An 18311-nucleotide genomic window follows, 5' to 3' on the forward strand; every position below is an offset into this window, starting at 1 on the left:
CCGCCAGGGGAGAGACACCTGTGCCTTGGGGACCCTGGTGAAGTGCTCACTTCTGTGTTCCTGGAGCGCAATTTCTCCCTCTCTCACCATCCTGCCTGCCTAACAGTCAGCCCCTACTCCACAGCACTGGCCAGGCCTGAGAACCGGGACCGCAAAGGTCCGCCTGCACTTCGTACACCCCTCCCCTCCGCAGCAGCCTCCTGCCACTCAGGCGACTCGACGTGAGGCCCCGCCCAATGATAGTCCACCGCCTCCGCGGGCGCCCCGCCCCCGGGCCCGGCTTCCAATAGGAGGCTGGCGGGGGCGGGCCGCGCGGGCATCCTCTCCAGCTGAGGCCGCGGCCGGAGCCAGGCTGGGGCGCGGGAGAGGCAGGTACCCGCGCGGTCTGCGCAGCCCGAGGCGCTAGAGCTGCGCTCACCGCAGGAAGGACGGTTCCTGGGGGAACCAGGGACCGAGGCGTCCGAGCAGGCGGGATTTGCGCCTGGCCGGCCACGGTCCGAAGTCCGCGCTATGGGAGAAGAGAAATACTTGCCTGAGCTGATGGCAGAGAAGGATAGCCTGGATCCATCTTTTGTGCACGCGTCGCGCCTTCTGGCGGAAGGTAGGACCGGCCCCGGCGCCCGCCAGCCCCGACAGGGCGAAGTTGGGGAGGGCGAGCGCTCCGCTGGGTAGAAACTGTCTCTGAGAGCTGCTTCCGAATGCTGGAGCGCAGCGCTGCTGGCCGGGCTCCTCCGAGGCTCAATTAGCCCTGAGGTCTAATGGCAGGGTGGTGCGACCTGTTAGGGTCCTGGACAGGGAAACCAGCAAGTGTCAGGTGGCCCATCGGTACCTTGTCACTTTGCAAAAGCCAGCAAAATCAGTACAGGAGTAAATGAGATCCATGGAGTGTTCTGAGAGAATCTTGGTCACAGATCAGCGTTATTTATTTGTTGTATTATTTTTCCTTCTGTGTTTCGAAGTGATTTTAGTACCCTTTAATTGCTATTTCCCCCTGGAAAGTCTTAGAATTAATCAACAATAAAGTATGCATGTTCGTATATTTATGTGAACATGGTAAGCAGAGGCTAAAGTGCTCATAAACGTATTCGAAACGTGATGGCTGGGTAGTATGCAAGATATTGGTTCCTCGGAACGCTCCATAATTGACCAACTGGTTTTTAAACCAGGTGTGCGTTTTCTTTTGTGTACCTGTGTTGTAGCGGAGATTCGTTTCCCAGAGGAACATCTACGTCTTGCCTTTTGCATTGCTTTGAAAGGTCGTTTGAGAAAAGGTGCACATGAAAACTTCTCCATCAGAAATATTAACCCCAATTATTCCATCTATGTGAAGCAATGGTAGCAAGGGAAGTCATCCCTGGGACCTGGTACCCTGCACTCTCCAATTTAACAGGGCTGCTGAATTTTTGGATGAACATTTCGTTAGTGATGAAGTGCTTCCTCCTCAGACTGGCTACCTTGCAGCTTCGGATCTTGAGGTCTTACCCACTGGAAGAATCAGTGATATCTTTCTCTCTTCCAGCATTAAAATACATTTGAGATTTGGTTGTGCATCTTAGGAAAAATTTTTACTCCTCAGATGATTCAGAGACATTAGATTTACTTTGGCATTTTTAGCGGTTGCTATTTATTATAACCCGTAATAACAAAGTATCTCGTGAAAGACTGCCAGGAAAAATGTGGAAGATTCTAAATACTCAACACTGTTTTCACGGGGAGAAGCTGGCTTTGTAGTTAGCCAGTGAAATGCAACCCTGCATACCACGATCTAATAATCAAGTGATAATAAATGAAACTAAAAAACTAAAGTCATGAACGACGCTCTTCTCTGCCGTTGGAGAACAACGGCTGCATATCGGAAGATAATGACTCAATAAACATGGACAGATTAAAACTGTATTCTTTGATTGTTTGCTTCACTCCGTTCTTCAGAAGTGTTTCCATTCAATGAGCAATGAAAACAGATTCATAATCTTCTCTGACCTGATAACTGGAGCTCTCTTTGGGACAGAGGGTTCAATAATTGGCCCATCGATTATTAACGTGTATTAATTGTACTTTTAAAACTTACAGAACTAATAGATGTAGATAAAAGCCTTACTAGAGTGAGGTGCGTGCATATTCTTGACCAGTGAAACAGTTGAGAGACCACTAAGTATCTGCTTTCCTGCTGTTTCTTTCTTTCCCAAACACGAGATTGCTTGAGACTTAGGAAAATTGTTCTAATGCACCTTGTAATTTAATTTTTTCCCAGCAGGGGGAAGCATGGCCTGCTTTTGTAATGGGTTATTTAAAAAAAAGCTCCTGGCTAGAAAAGCATCTCACTAGGAAACAAAGAGGGTGCCTAAATTTCAGAGAATTCCTAATGAGAAAAGGGAACAAGAGGAGGAAAGAGGTGGCGGCAGTAATCCTAGAGTAGTCAGATAGTTCCATAAAAAGACGTCCAGGGCCCACATCAGTTCTGTAACTCTACCCGCCTCTTTACACATGCTCACTAGAGTGTAAGGTGAGTGTGCTTTGGAGTCTCCGCGAATCATAATGCACGTGTTGCATTATAGATTTTTTCCATTGTCTTCTCAGAGGCTATTTGTGAAGGTTTCTAGGATCACCGTAGAGATTTTATTTCTCATACCTGGAAACGCTGCATTCGAAGGCATTGGCTATAAATAAACCTGACACACATACTCCAAGGGAAGGAAGGTGCACACTGGAGTGCACGTCAGCAGTGCTGTGCAGACAGTCTTGAGACTGAGGGGGGCAATAAAAATGATCGAGATGATTCCATTCTTTGGGATGAGTTTCTAGAAGCACGGAGCTCTCACAGTGCCTTACTTTGCTTTCTCCTTAGTGACAAACACAAGCCTCTCCTCACTTGTGCCTGCTTCATTTAGTGTGCAAGGCTGTGGGCTGCAAATGACCTCTTTTGGTTGTTTATATTGTATTTCAGTCCATTTCTTTCTGGTTTGTGTTTTCAGTAGGGGTCATATTTAAAAAAATTAAAAACAAATAATTTGTGATTTTGACTGTTAGTCATGGCAGATCTTGAATAATATGGGTTAAAGGTTTTGCATAATGCATTTGATTAAAATAACTTCCATACTGTAGTTACAGTTTTATGTAGTTAGCCGTTTGTTACCGAAGACGTTTCTGAATCTGCTAACCCAGCATGATCCCAAAAGTTCTGGCCCAGGTCCGATTCTGCTTTAGCATTGGAGTTACATGATGTTATTTGTATCTATGCTACACCCATTTAATTCCATGTTTATTTAACCTGAATTCTGTAAGCTTTCCTTCCCTGGGCCCAGTTTTCTTGTCTCAATGAAAACAGTGAGGATGGGAGATCTGAATGCTTCTGGAATTCTTATTCACTCTCAGATGCCCGCTGCGGAAAAGAGTCATGTTTTCCCATTTAGAATAGAAACAAAAAAATCAATCACTGAACATTTTTGGCATGTTTTCATTCCTTCCTAGTATAATCCAATGTGATAATAATACATTTATTTCACTATAGCATGATTTGAGGAATCTACATGATGCTGTATAGTGGACACAGACTCATACTCTTAATTCTTTTTTTTTCTTTTTTTAATTACTGAAGTGCCTATGTTTGACTATAACACTTTCAAAATGTTTTCTGAGCAGTGATAATCAAGAATAACCATGATTTCCGACAACAGTTTAATCCTTTTTAAAATTTTATTTTTCTTGGATATTTTATGTTGATTATACATTTCAAATGTTATCCCCTTCCCCCCCTCTCCCAACACCTCTCCCCATCCCCCTGCTTCTGTGAGGATGCGTCTATTGAACTACTTCGAAGGCTTGGGTCTTGTATGTGAAATATGCGTGTGAACCTATGCTTGTTTTCGGTTGAACATGCTGGGTGGCAGAGTCACTCTTCTCGATTCAATTGTGGCATTTAATACTTTCAGAAGTATTACTAATTCAAGTGAAAATGACTCAGACAAGGCTTTCTAGTCTGCGTTCTTCACAAATATTAATGGATTAGCCAATGATTCAGCTAATTGGTGGTGAGGTGGAATCAAAGATTGACAAATACAAGTAGTTTCTGTGCTAATCCAGGTACTGTCTTCAGAGTTCTGTGAAAGCTGTCCTGACAACTGCAGTTAACCTTTATGTTTACCGATAAAATATATGGATTTTTATAAATAGGAAGATAACACAAAGTTTTACTTAATCATAAATCAAAACTGAGCTAGATTTAAATTCTCAGTAAGGGTCACTTTAAAATTTAGATCATAGTCCCTATCTGTTTTCCGTGGAGTCAGGCAAGGTTGTAAGCTGTGGGACTTACTGCCGCTGTGCCTAAAATCATCTTCTGGTTAAGAAAAGAAAAATCTACTCATACAACTATTTCAGTTGAGTTTCTTCTTGATGAATATAATGTTCTTTTCCCTCTGTTGATTTAGGTATAATCTTATTTTACATTTTAAAAATAAAAACAGACACAGGCAAAAATTAAATTATTTTTATATCTTCAGTCTGCATTCAAACCAATTGATAGCATAGTAAAACAATCCACTTCAGCCCGTGACACATCCTGACTGAGTCCTGGCAGTTCCACCTTCTAAGACGCAATGGACTTGCATTTGCTTTCCTGTATGATACTCTTTCCTCCCCACCCCATCTGTAAAATGGGAAATGCAGTGCCTACCAGACAAATACTTTGAGGTAAATAATTCTGCTTACAGTAGAAAGGGGAGGACTTTATATAAGTATAAGAAACACATATTTTAGCATTTGAATATGTTTGCTTGACCACATTGGTACTGGATTTGATGAGAAAAGGAAAATAATTCCTACTTTGCCATTTGAATCAATGCTGAATGCATGAAATTTTAACTCATAAACAAAATGAGGTGGGGGGAAGAGTTTCTTATAGCACATGATTGCAGCGAGAGAATGTTTTAAATGCCCCTCCCCCATCAATGGTTACTTGTCAGCCTAGGGTTTTTTTTTTTTTTTCTTTCAATGACGAAGGCAGGCCTCATCAAGCATCTTCAGCCTACAGTGCCTTCCCACTTAGCCAGTGATTATTGGGTCTCTGTGTATATGCTCTGTTGTGTTCCTACCACATGCAGATTACATGCACTTCTTACACAGACTTCCTATTCATGCTTCCATACTCCATGCCCATCCTCACATGCAGACCCCATGTCCATCCTCACATACAGACCCCATGTCCATCCTCACATGCAGACCCCATGTCCATCCTCACATGCAGACCCCATGTCCATCCTCACATGCAGACCCCATGTCCATCCTCACATGCAGCCCCCATGTCCATCCTCACATGCAGACCCCATGTCCATCCTCACATGCAGACCCCATGTCCATCCTCACATGCAGACCCCGTGTCCATCCTCACATGCAGACCCCATGTTCATCCTCACATGCAGACCCCATGTTCATCCTCACATGCAGACCCCATGTCCATCCTTGCATGCAGCCCCATGTCCATCCTTGCATGCAGACCCCATGTCCATCCCCTCACATGCAGACCCCCATGTCCATCCTCACATGCAGACCCCATGTCCATCCTCACATGCAGACCCCATGTCCATCCTCACATGCAGACCCCATGTCCATCCTCACATGCAGACCCCATGTCTATCCTCACATGCAGACCCCATGTCCATCCTCACATGCAGACCCCATGTCCATCCATCCTCACATGCAGACCCCATGTCCATCCTCTCACATGCAGCCCCCATGTCCATCCTCACATGCAGACCCCATGTCCATCCTCCATCATGTCCATCCTCACATGCAGACCCCATGTCCATCCTCACATTCTTTTAATAACAAAGGACTGATTATGTTCTTTCAAGGTTAACCCATATCTACGTCACCCGTGCTTCTCATACACTGTTGGCTTGTATAGAAACATTCTTTCCTCGGGTCTCCCACTTCTGTTTATTCTTGTAGCTGCCTTTTCCACATGAATAACTTAAAAGAAATAGAATGTGTTTCACTTGCTAAAGTAATAATATTAATCTTTCTTGACACTTACCCTCCCCTGTGTCTTTCAAGTGTCTGATGTTATTAATCTGCATCTCATTCCTTCATTTTTCTTTACTTCCTTGAAACCTTTCAGTTTAGCCTGTGTCTTTACCACTGCCTTATAACAGCCACTCTACTGTCAGAGTCACCCTGAACAGCTTTGTTGTGTCTTGTGTGGTCCTGTGTAGGCCTGTGTGATTACCACTGCTGAGATGTCCAGCTCCTTCCACCACAAAAATCTTCTTTCTTTAATGCCTCGGCTACTCCCCACATAGTGTTCCTGACTATTGTTCACAGTTAATTCCTGTTTTTGTCTGACATCTCTTTCTTGGATTCTCATGACAAATACTTTTTTTTAAGTTGGATGCAGCACTTCTCATGTGGGTTGAGAGTCAAGGGACTCTTTCACTGGGGTCACATATCAGATTTCCGGCATATCAGATAATTACTTCCATTACAGTTTGTAACAGCAGCAAAACTACAATTATGAAGTAGCAAGGAAAATAATACTATGGTAGGGAGCTCACCACAACCTGAGGAACTGTATTAGAGGGAGTCAGCATTAGGCAACTTGAGAGGTGCTGTTCTAATTGGCCCTTCTGAATCTGCCCATTTGTTTCTCTGTTGTTCAGATTAATTAATTTTCTTCCTTCTGTGGGTTTTCATATCCATCTGGTCTACCTCCTTCCTTCTTTGGGTTATGATATCCATCTGGTCCACCTCCTTACTTCTAGAATTCCAAATATCTCTTTCCTTTTATATAAAATAACTAGCCCCTACTCTTTTGTGTTTTTATTTCTTTGTAATATTTTCATGTAAATATATTTGGGTTTAAGAATTGACATTTTATGGGCTAGTTATGGATAAGTGGGCATGACCAAGATGCCCATTCATTTTTTATTGTTATTGATATTTGTGGTATAGAAACTAAAAGGGGGAACAAAATTAACTATTGTTTTCAGTTTTTCTTTAAGTCATCATCCTGAAATGGAACTTATTGTTCCTAAAGTAGTTGTAGAAATATAGGAATATATTCACAGGGGTTAGAAACTCCTATAGAACCATGTAGTTTCAGCAACCTGTCAAATGCTTATGATTGCTTGAGTAATAACTTTCATATCTCTTCTTTTTTGATTATTGTTGATCAATTGTTGCCCCCTCCAGGATCCCCTTGCAGAGTTCTTCCTCCACCATGGCCCCTTTCCTTTGCCTAACCCTAAAATTTTCCACCTTCCTGGGATACCATGTCTCTACAGGATTTGGCACATCCTTTCCTTCTGAGACAAGAAGTGTCAGTCTTCTGTTGCAAACATGCCAGTTTCTGCTCAATTTTTGTTTCTGTGTTTCTTTTAGACAGAAACAATTTGGGGTCAACGTCTTTTGATGGTGGGTTGGTGTCCCTATCTCTCCACTGGGCGTATTCTCTAACTACTGGAGGTAGTCTCTTTGGGTTCAATAGCCCCACTCTTTGGCATTTTGGCTAGGGTCACCCACATTGAGTCCTGGGAGCTTCTTCCATCCTGGATCTTTGGGACATTTTAGAAGATTCTCCTAACCACCAGCTCTGGCGTATTTCCATTCATTCTCCTGGCCGTCTGGGTTTCTCTACTGTCTCACCCTATACCTGGTCCTGCCCCTTTTCCCCACCCCCTCTCCCACCGAGATCCCTCCCTCCCTTTGTCTCCAGTGCCTATTTTGTCCAGCCTTCTAAGTGTGATTGAGCATCCTCACTTGGGCTTTCCTTCTTGTCATATATCTTATTTTGTTCTGTATTTATTGTAAGAAATCTATATTCCTGGATGGTTGTGGCTCACGCCTTTAATCCCAGCAGTCAGGAGTCAGAAACAGGGAGAGCTCTGTGAGTTTGAGGCTAACCTGCTCTACAGAGTGAGTTCCAGGACAGCAAGAGCTACACAGAGATTTTCTGACTCAAAAACAAAATAAATAAATAAGTAAACAAATAAAATGCACATTAACTGAAATTATATTCTTACACATCTGTAGTTTTTAAAGCTATCAATACCATATGTTTTACTATATTTGTAGGTTAAAAATGGTACTTTTAAAAATAAAAATGTGGTAAATTTCAAAAAAATAAGAATTACCTAGAAATAGTTTATTTTTTAAATAGAAGCATGATTAGTAGTTGATTTCTTAAAGTTAGCAAATACTCATGTTACAGGAGACCTCATTTTCTTAAATGAAAAATCCCACAATGACTGCATGCTTCATAGTTCCAGTGTTTGAGGAGTAAGGACCCAGGCATTTCTTTGCTCTATCACTAACTTCTTTTTAAATTAGTTATCTACAGCTCAGTTTCATTCCTAAGTTCACTGGGTCTCACCAGAGAGATGGTAAATATTTAAGAACAATGGAATTGCTTTGTTACTTTCTCTAAATATTCTTAATTTAGCTATACTTTGGGAGACATATTCTCTTGGGATAGGACCCTATTACATGTAATCACACAATCACCCTTGTCCTTTACTGTGCACTGGTGACATCTTTCTACAATAGAGATATGTTGTTGAAATGCATAGAGACATTACATGAATAATTTGTGAAGTCTATGAGTTGTAGGGGGTTTAACACATTCATGTGTATATACAATGCACATAAACATGTATATACATGCTGATGTTATCAGTAATTCATGAATAGTCTGCTAGATTTCATGTGAATTTTGAAGAATAGTTATTTTGAAGATCACCATATCTACACTTGACTGCTCATAGGTCATTGGTCATGCTCTTGATGGGGGATGGCATGGGGTATTGTACAGGGCTTACAGTGATTTTACCCACAAATCACATTAGACTATTATTGCCACTGTTCTTACAAGTGACAGGAGTTAATGCTTATTATTTAAGGAAAGTCATATAGAAAAGAGAAATGCTAATCTGAAATCCAGATTTTCACATCCAGAGGCCATTAAAATAGACCACTTCCCACGGTAGAGACAAGAATTATTCATGCTTTGAAGGGAGGTCAGATATCAATGTATAAAGTTCATGTAGGAGATTTAATTTTAAATTTTTAGTAAATGGCTACATTATGTGCAGTGCTATAAAATAGCCGTAGTGAGTTAAGGTGTGTGGATTACCTGTGTGAATATACACTTACACCAAAGAACCTTCTACTTCAGGGTCCTGTTAAGGATGCTTAGTATGATTCAAGAGGCAAAAGTGAACATTTCAGTATTTTTTATTTTTAATTTAATAATTAAGAAATTATTGGAGAAGTTGTGTGGTTTGCTAAGGTATTTTCTTTCCAATTTCTTTTAAAGGAGAACTGCTTACATTTGTTGAGTTTTTCTCTCAACCAGAGAAACTGTAGTTTCTTTCATGGCTCTATAGCAGTGAGGGCTTTGTTTAATATTTGTAAGCAAGTGGATTGCAGATTTGGGTAGAAACAGATGTCTTGATTTAAATATTAGCCATAGGTTGTGAGCTTTTAGGACTTAATAAGTTGGAAACATATTGATCAGTATGACTGTCCTGTTATCACAGAAGAGGTAATCAATGCCCATTTCCTTTAAAATGTTCACCATTAGGCTTTACTGTCCTAATCAAAATGCAGAATCCACATGTTTTCTCCAAGGTGCATTTTAGCAGGTGTATGTCTGTATGCTGGATAATGGCAGGCCCCAGAGCAGCTCAGCAGATGTAGCTTTAGTGGCAAAGACAACGAAAAAAATCTATTTAATGACGATAATAGGATGATTAAGTAATGAGACAATCACTTAACATGTTTTCTCTCACAAGTGTTTAGACTATATTACAAAACATAAGGAATTTTTTTCCATTTTATGAGAAAAGTTAAAGAGACAGATTAGGTGGTAGCATAACTAATGTACATTTGATTTGAGAAGCTCATCGATGCCACACTCATCCTTTCCTCCTGCCTCCACCTCCTCTCATATCACCCCCTAGAGCATAAATTCATGATCACTTTAAAAAATATTAGTTATATATGTACATGCACACACACACATACACACACACAAACAAGCAAATGCACACACACATATACACACATATACATACATATATGCACACACATACATAAACACACATATACACTCATACACTATGCACACAGTCATACACACACACCACATACATACACCACATACTCACAAGCACAAGCACAAACACACACTTACACACACACACACACACACACACACACACACACACACACCACACATTCGTGTCCAGCTTATTGAGTCTCTTTAGTCTAATTAGCATTGCTTATATATTCATGTGTTCAGTCTGACAATTTGTCACTGGAGAACCCATGCAGAGGCTCAGCTGGCCCTGTAGGAAGCTGATTCTCCTTCTCTCTGCAGCCATTGGTCACCTCTGCTCTTCCTTTAGGGATGGGACCATAGACAACTATTTAATACAATTTGAAAACATGTCAAAAGATGTTACTAAACATTTAGAAACACACACACACACACACACACACACACACACACACACACACTTCTTTCAGGGAATATAAAAATCCTACTTTAGTAAACTTTGAAAAGTCCTAAAATGTATGTTATTGTAGAATTTCCTCTTTCATTTAAAATAACTTTCTCCAGGACGTAAAGGAATTTGTTTTACACATAAGAGAGCATTCATTTCCTCTAAAATGAAAGCACAGAGTAGAATCCACTTACAATGCTTAAGCATGTAAATGTAAATGTTATAAACAAAAAATAATTGAGTATAAACCTGGACTAATAGGGTTATCCATATTTAGAAAGACTTAGATTGAGTTTACACTTCTTTTGAAATTCAAAACCCGGTGAAGTAGGGCCCTTTAAGTTGTGTGAATTTGAAAGAATATTTGGTGGGTTGAGGCAGATGGCATTTTATAGTATGTTATTGCTTTGGAATGGACTTACAGAATGACACATGGATGTGAGTTAAACTAGTATACTAAAATTAGTGAAATGCTGGAAGTTATATCATATCCACAGAAGGAAAGTCTGGTAGAATAAACCATTATCATAATTAAAAGCAGTTTAATGGAGATAAAAAGAAGTGATAAGTATTGGCAATGATTTGTAATAAACCAGATGTTTTTGCTCTGCATAAAATCCATAGAAAGCACACACGCACACATGCACAAAATACATATCATATATGCACTAATCGTATTTAGACATGGGATTTATGGAACAACAGTAAAGACTTGTTCAAAATGGTTCTCCCTGCTAGCACCGTCTCACATATGCATTAGGAAGGCAGTGACGGGGAGTATAGGTAACTATATAAACAGTTTCCACAGTCTGTTAATCACCACAGTAAAGGAAATACAGGATGCATTGGAGTGCCAGGTAGGACTCCCAAGAAAGTCTACAGAAATCCTGGGAACCTTCCATAGGAGGGACCGTGTGAATGGAAATCTGATAAGTAGATGCAATATGTCCAGAATCCACTAAAGACAGAGCCACAGTCACAAATTATACACATAGCAAGCGATATTCCCAACACCTGGCAAGAAGAAAGAATAATTATTCAGAGAACTAGAACTTAAGGGTGTTCGACAATATAATAAGTGCAAAGTTTCAAGAGAAGTTGTCTTGATGTGTCTCTCAGAAAGCTTGCTCTGCCTCTAAGGTGTGCATCACCACTTTCCTCTCATACGTCTTTCCTCCTTTCTGAGTGGCCAGGCTTAGATATGCATAAACCCATTCTTCTTCATTTTTTACAATGATTTCTTCTTTAAGTCACTTTACAGCCTGGTCATATCCCCCCTCTCTCCTCTCTTCTCCTTACAAATCCCTCCTAAGAGAAGGGAACCTCACCCCCCTTGAGTTCCATTGCACCTTGGAATATCCAGTCCCAGCAGAAGTATGCACATCCTGTCTTCCACTGAGGCTCAATGAGACAGCCCAGTTAAGAGATCCAATGGCAGGGAACAGAGACAGAGAATTTGAGAGGATTTAAGGAGTAGCAAATGGCTCAGTATTTCATTGATATGGCTGCACTCTTGGAAAATGGCCAGTGTACATATTAGATTCAAGCAGGACATGATGTGGCTAAAACAGTAGGCTAATTAAGAAGTCCTGAAGAACTGGATTCAGATTATGCAGTGCCAAGAGGGATAATGCAAAGCTTACCAGCACGGTGTACAAACTTGGTTTGGATAGAGAAGATGATACATAAAAGTCACAATGGCTGCTGTCAGAGGTGCTTCTCATGAATAGGGTTAAAGGTATTGTCAGTTGCTGAGATGTTACTCAAAAGGTTAGTGCTGGGGTCAGGTGGATATGCATTGAAGGGCCAGTCGAATGTTTACTGCCAATTCCAGGACAGAGGTAAAGAAACGGGTGTGGAGAGAGTTCTGGGCCCTAGTGTTGTCTAGTGGAGTAACCAGGCTCGGTGGTACACACTTATAACTATGGTGCTCAGGAAGTGAAGGTGGGAGGATCATGCGTTTGAGGTCAGCATAGGCCAAGCACTGATGCAAGGTCTGCAACTCTGTCATCAGCAGCAACAGTAGCCAAAATGAATCCAAAAGAAAACAATTGCAAATGCAGTCTGATGGATTTAAATATAGAAGAGAAAATAAACACAGAAACGTGGAGAAAAATCCATGTACAACGGAGGAACAAACAGGAGGCCAGGTCCTGAGAAGGCAAATGGTCACTTCCTAGGGCAGCATAGGGATGTATTTATAATATTTATCATCTCAACCTACGTACACAGTAATTCTGTGTGGCTAAACAGTCTAGGGAGTAAAAGAAAGAGAGAGAGCCATTGGAGTGTAGGTTAGATTCCCAATATTGCAGCTATGTTCCTTGCATCTGTTTTCTGTTGCTGTAAGTGAAGGCCTTGATTTTGAGTTGATGTTTTGTGCTCCTTTGACCTCATGTCTAATGTAGGAGCAGTACTAAACTGAAGAAATGATGATGATGCTCTGTTTAATATTAATTATTATTAATGATTATACTTATTTTGCTTGGTCCTTCCATATCCATTCTCTACAGGATTTGATCTATCTTGCAAATTCATCACTGTGACAAAGAATGAGCTTTAAGAGAATTTCATCACATGATAAGATCATAACAGTCATCCTAGAAGCTGTTCTAAGGCCGCCTTGGTATAGCAAGCCTTTCACTCTCTCAGATTCCTTGTTTACATCTGCTTTTTCCTCTGCTGGTTTGTATCCACCTTTTGGAATGTGTGACCTTGAAAACCATTGCTACTTTCCTGATGATCTTTCTCCTTTCTGTGTGGTTCCACACTCCGGTTAAAAATGTACCACTTGCATTTTGGCTGCTGGAGTCATGGTCTATGAATGGTCAGGAGATGAGAGGCCTCCTGCCTCTCATGCTGTAAATTCCAACATGTCTTCTGAAAAGACGCAGAGAAGACCTTTGTAGATAAGCCCTCAGGAACACATGCAAGCGTATTCTCTTTCATATGGAGAGTAGCCCCAGAGCTGTTCCATTCTGGAATAGCAAAGGCTGTGAGGACATAAGAAAAGATAGGCACTTCTGTGCCACTGAAAATATGTTTTGGATTAAAAATCATTTGGTAAGACATTTATTATAACTTATGTGGGAGATCTGTTTGTAAAATTACTAGCTTATTTTCTACTCTGGGATGTGATAAAAAAGAATCACTCAAAGGGTGCTACTGTTCTAGCACAAAGAACTTGGCACATCAAGTGAAAATCCAAACTCCAGATCTGCTACCTGGTTGCCTTCTAATTCTATTTTCTTGTTAAAATACACTTTCTTGGATCTGCAAATTACCTGATAATTTCTTTGTATTTTTTATAGGAAGCTTTTATACAGTGCAGATATTGACAACACCTGTATCTTTAGCATTTTCACTGTTTGCGATTGTCTTACTTAAAAAAAAGGAGGTGAAGTTTGTTAACGGACATGTTTCTTTAAGCTGGACACTTGGTGAGATTTGTTAATCACACAGTCTGTAATTACATACAGATAATATCCTATTAGCTGAGATAGTGCCCTCATATCTCCTTCCCATGATTCTCATATCCTTTAACAAGCGCTGTTCTGATTTTTGCCCTCAATTTCCTGTAGATGCATTAATATACTATCTAATCATCCCTCTTGAGAGCTCCCTGTATCTTTGCTTGTCATCTGTGCCGTTGTATCCCACAGTAGCTTATCCCCATTATTGTTGAAAATCTGCTCCACCTTATAAAGTGCCACAGTTTATTTTCTCTTCTGAGTAGACATGTGGCCAGTTTTCTGTGGTAAATTATTATATGATTAAATTGTTACAGATGTTCATAACTCACTTTCCCCTGCTGGTAGGACATCAGTGTAGCTCCAGTTGTTGTGGAATACTTCGTATCCCCCAAGCTGGCCTGAAGGTTAGGGTTTGCTTCCTTGGCCTCTTCAGTAGAGAGTACAGTCTTCCTTCATCATGCTTGGCTTAGACAATGTTTCTTTATGTGGAGAAGAGCTAGCAGCTGTTGAAACACAATTTTGTTTTACCTTACATGTGACATCCAGGCTCTGTCACCATCTCTGCAGGAATGTGATAACATTGTGATGGTCATTCCTGCAGACCATCTTTTGAAGTCCCCAGCCTGTTTAATAACAGATATTCTGTTGATTTGAAGGATTGAGACAATGTGACTTTTGTTTGGATATCCTTGATACATAGTGATAGGGAACACATTTCATGTGCTTTTTCTTCTCCTCGAAATGATCGCTCAGAGATTGACATTTTAAGTTGGACTGTTGGTCTTTTACTGTTATGGGGGTTATGGATCTGTTCTGCATTTGTGTCATGTATTAACCACCCGAATTACAAATATCTCATCCCAGTGTACAACTTAAATTTTCATTTTAAGAAATGTCATTTCGAAGGAAAGTTATTAATTTTCTTTGTCAAATTTAGCATTTTCCCCCTTTATTTTATACTAATGTGTCGATCCTAGGAAACTTTGCCTTTTTCAAGGTCAGGGAGTAGCACTAATATGTTCTACAGCGTGTGTTTAGCCTTTAAGTCTAGGTTTATATTCCATACAAATTTACCATTTGTTCTTTCTAAGCCATGGATGGTAGTGCTCTTTAGCTTAAGGTAATAATAACCAGACTTTTCAATATGGTCTTCTGAAGGCTTTCTGAGATTAATGTTATATTTAAAGTGTTCAAACTGTGCATGCAGACAAAGAAATTGTACTGTTAAACATTAAGATAGAAAAATAATGAGATTGTAATGTTTAACGAGAGGTGGATAACCTTCCATCGTGGCCTCCCTGTAGATCTGCGTCACATCAAAAGAAAGCTGGCAGTGCCAATCACGATATGTTTAAACCTACATTCAACTGTGTGATGTTTTTCTTTCTTTCTAATTTTAGGACATAATCACTGCAGGAGACACGAGTATATTCTGCTTTTCATAACTGAAAATCTGAGGAGCCATCTTAGAGGTTTTGGTGTTTGATGGCTCCAATGAGTGCTTTACCATATTAAGAAAATAGCATATTTGTTGCTAGAGAGGAGTTGCCACTTTGAGGAAAACAAAACACAACAAAACAAAACAAAAAAAACCACAAAAACAAAAACCTAGCATCACTGTCCTAAGGTGTAAAGTATGTTCTCCATGAGAGCGCAGGGAACAGTAAAGACCCAGGCATTTCCAGTATATAGGTCCACATACTTAGTTATAAGCTATATGGATTTTCTAATTTTCCCAGAAAAAAATGCTACACAGAAGCCAAATTGGCCCTTACCCCTAGTAAAGTGAATACACTTGGAAAATATGAGAAGAGGCCTATGTGTTCAAAGTCATTGCCTATCTTTATCTCCAAATCTTCATTGGCATGTTAACTGACAACTGTCACCAGGAATATGACATACATTTTCTGAGGTTGCTTAAGGGCATAACTGGTGACTTAGTGTTTAGTTTAAAAGCACATACACCAAAGCACAGACGCTCAGTAAACACGTTCATCCTCATCACATCAACACTAAGAACCCAAAGGACAGTTGACAGTGATCCAGACTGACAGAAACCATCAATGGTGGCATCTGACAAGAGGATTCTCACACTAGTATGCTTCTTTACAGGCAAGAAGGCTATAGTCCCTAAGGAAAAATAAACTTACACATGATGTATGCGTGTGTGTGTGTGTGTGTGTGTGTGTGTGTGTGTGTGTGTGTGTTTGTGTGTGTGTGTGTACATTTAGGTTGAGAGAAATGGATTTAAGTGAAATAAGTTGACACACAAATACTGAAACGAAATGTATTCCTGTGGGAATCAATATCGCCCTTTAGAAACTCATGAAGAATGGAAAGCATCGTTCAAAAAAAATCATATGTAAGAACACAAATGGAAGCTTTGTTTAGATAACCAATGAATATCCATTTTTATTTCATGGTTTCACAATTTTGTTGTACCAGACACTTCTCCCTGTGGTTGCTATAAAGGAAGAAAAGTTTAGCAGTGGTGGTCTTGTAAAATACAGATTATAAAGCCACTAGGGTGTCTCAAGTTTACTGTTAGCATTTGGGCACTTCCAGTTATAGACGAAAAGTAAATATTCATTGTTTAGTCGTGATTCTTTTTGCTTTCATATAATGAATCTCGTTATTCTAGGGGCCTTCTAGTGGGCCCACTACATTTGTCTGATCACTCTTCACCTTTGTGCACTTGTCCAGCAAGTCCTCTTCCCTGTGGTTCTGCTATTAGATCAGAGCAACCACTACCTTTCTCTTTCTGAGAGCAGTTTGACCTTAATCCCGAGCAAGCGGACCCATCCTAAGTCAGACAGCAAATATTCCCAGAGCTTATGTGTGTAGCTTGTCATTTTAAAATTACCCACCCTTTCTTTGGCTAGATGCTGGCGAAGGGCGTTCCCCCACTTCCTATCCTCACCCCCCATGGCTAGCTCCAAGTGGCAGTCTGGCCCTGGTTCCTGTGGCTGGCTTGCTAAGCCTACCAAAGCAGCCTAGAGCTACTACTCTCTTTCCTCAGGCTATCCACCTCCATGGCTGGTCTGCAGAACACCAAGGGACTCTGCAGTGTCAGCTTCCTTTAGGGAAAGGAAAACACCACAGACAAATCTATACCAACCTGACATATCAATAAATCTCCAAAGAACACACATTTCAGTTATAATTTTTATAAGCTGCATGCCTAGATTGGGCAGATAGACCACTACACTACTCTATTCCCGACTATGAAATCCTTTACTACTTGGGAACTCCTCCAGGCCACATGGGTCTGTTCTATCTTCTACCTCTTTTTCCTCCATCTTCTCTCTGTCCCCGTGTCTCATCCTCCTCATCTGTCTTCTTCTCTCCATTCTCTAAAACTTCCAGCCTCGTCTTTCCCTCCCACTGTCCAATCACAGGCTCTAACCTATATTTGACCAGTTAAATTAGGCAGCAGGTTCACATGGAATCACGTGATTAGCTCCTTGTTGGCAGTGGGGTTAGCATCAAAATACAAACCACCAACGCAATCCACAACATTTCTTCCCTTTTGTTGGATTTAAAAGGCTCTTTTCTCCCAGACATAAATTGAGCATAGCCATTAACATTATGGAATTTATAAGTATAAGATACATTTAACACACAGTCCATCAATTTTGTCAATTTAGGAAAAGCATTCTACCATCTATTTTAACTTAAAAGGCTTACAATTCCACACCTGAGTTAAGTCCTGGTCTTAGCTTATATTATATCTGAAATTCATCGTCTTAATTCTGAATAGCTTGGGTTGGCTATGAGGCTATGGCCAGTCTTCAACCCTACCAGAGATTAGAGAGTGACTGAATATTACCTGAAATATATAAGAAGCACAACATATGTGTACTGTTCAAACGTAACAAACAGATGTGTCCAATGAAGGAGGGGTGAGAGCATTCCCTTGTTTATGTCTGGTCTTCCAAATACTTGCCCAAGTTTGGAATCTTGAGACAAATTTTACCCCAAATTGGTACTGTTTTATATACTCTTATCCCCTTCCATGTCTTTCTGTCCTTATTTCTTTCATTTTTTCTCATGTCTTTTTTCTGTTTGTTTTCTATTGTTACACTCAATATCTTAAACATTTCTTTATTTTAAAGTGAGAGTTGATATGGTGTATTTTGAGTTATTTACCACATGATTCTTTGAAATGCAAATGCACTGTGAATAGTTAAGTGTAACTAATCAACTAATATGTCATTGACATTTCATCAAACTTTTACTGACTTTGATATTTGATATTTTGTACATGTCTATTGTGAATTCTTTTGTTTATAAACTCCACCTCCTCCCTGCTAATCTCCTTTCCATATTCATAACTTTC

At 40.3% G+C, this 18311-nt stretch overlaps 1 protein-coding gene across 2 annotated transcripts in view; it reads left to right on the top strand.

The window, feature by feature from the left end:
- The first annotated feature begins 335 nt into the window (after positions 1 to 335).
- Khdrbs2 (KH RNA binding domain containing, signal transduction associated 2) overlaps positions 336 to 18311 on the top strand; it is a 449495-nt gene continuing 431519 nt past the window's right edge. For both annotated transcript variants that reach the window (XM_032900880.1, XM_032900881.1), the window contains exon 1: positions 336 to 601. In XM_032900880.1, coding sequence (XP_032756771.1) covers positions 511 to 601 — 91 coding nt within the window. In that variant the 5' untranslated portion in view covers positions 336 to 510. The remainder of the gene's footprint in view (positions 602 to 18311) is intronic.

This window comes from Rattus rattus, chromosome 4, assembly GCF_011064425.1.
Source record: "Rattus rattus isolate New Zealand chromosome 4, Rrattus_CSIRO_v1, whole genome shotgun sequence".
Lineage (NCBI taxonomy): Eukaryota > Metazoa > Chordata > Mammalia > Rodentia > Muridae > Rattus > Rattus rattus.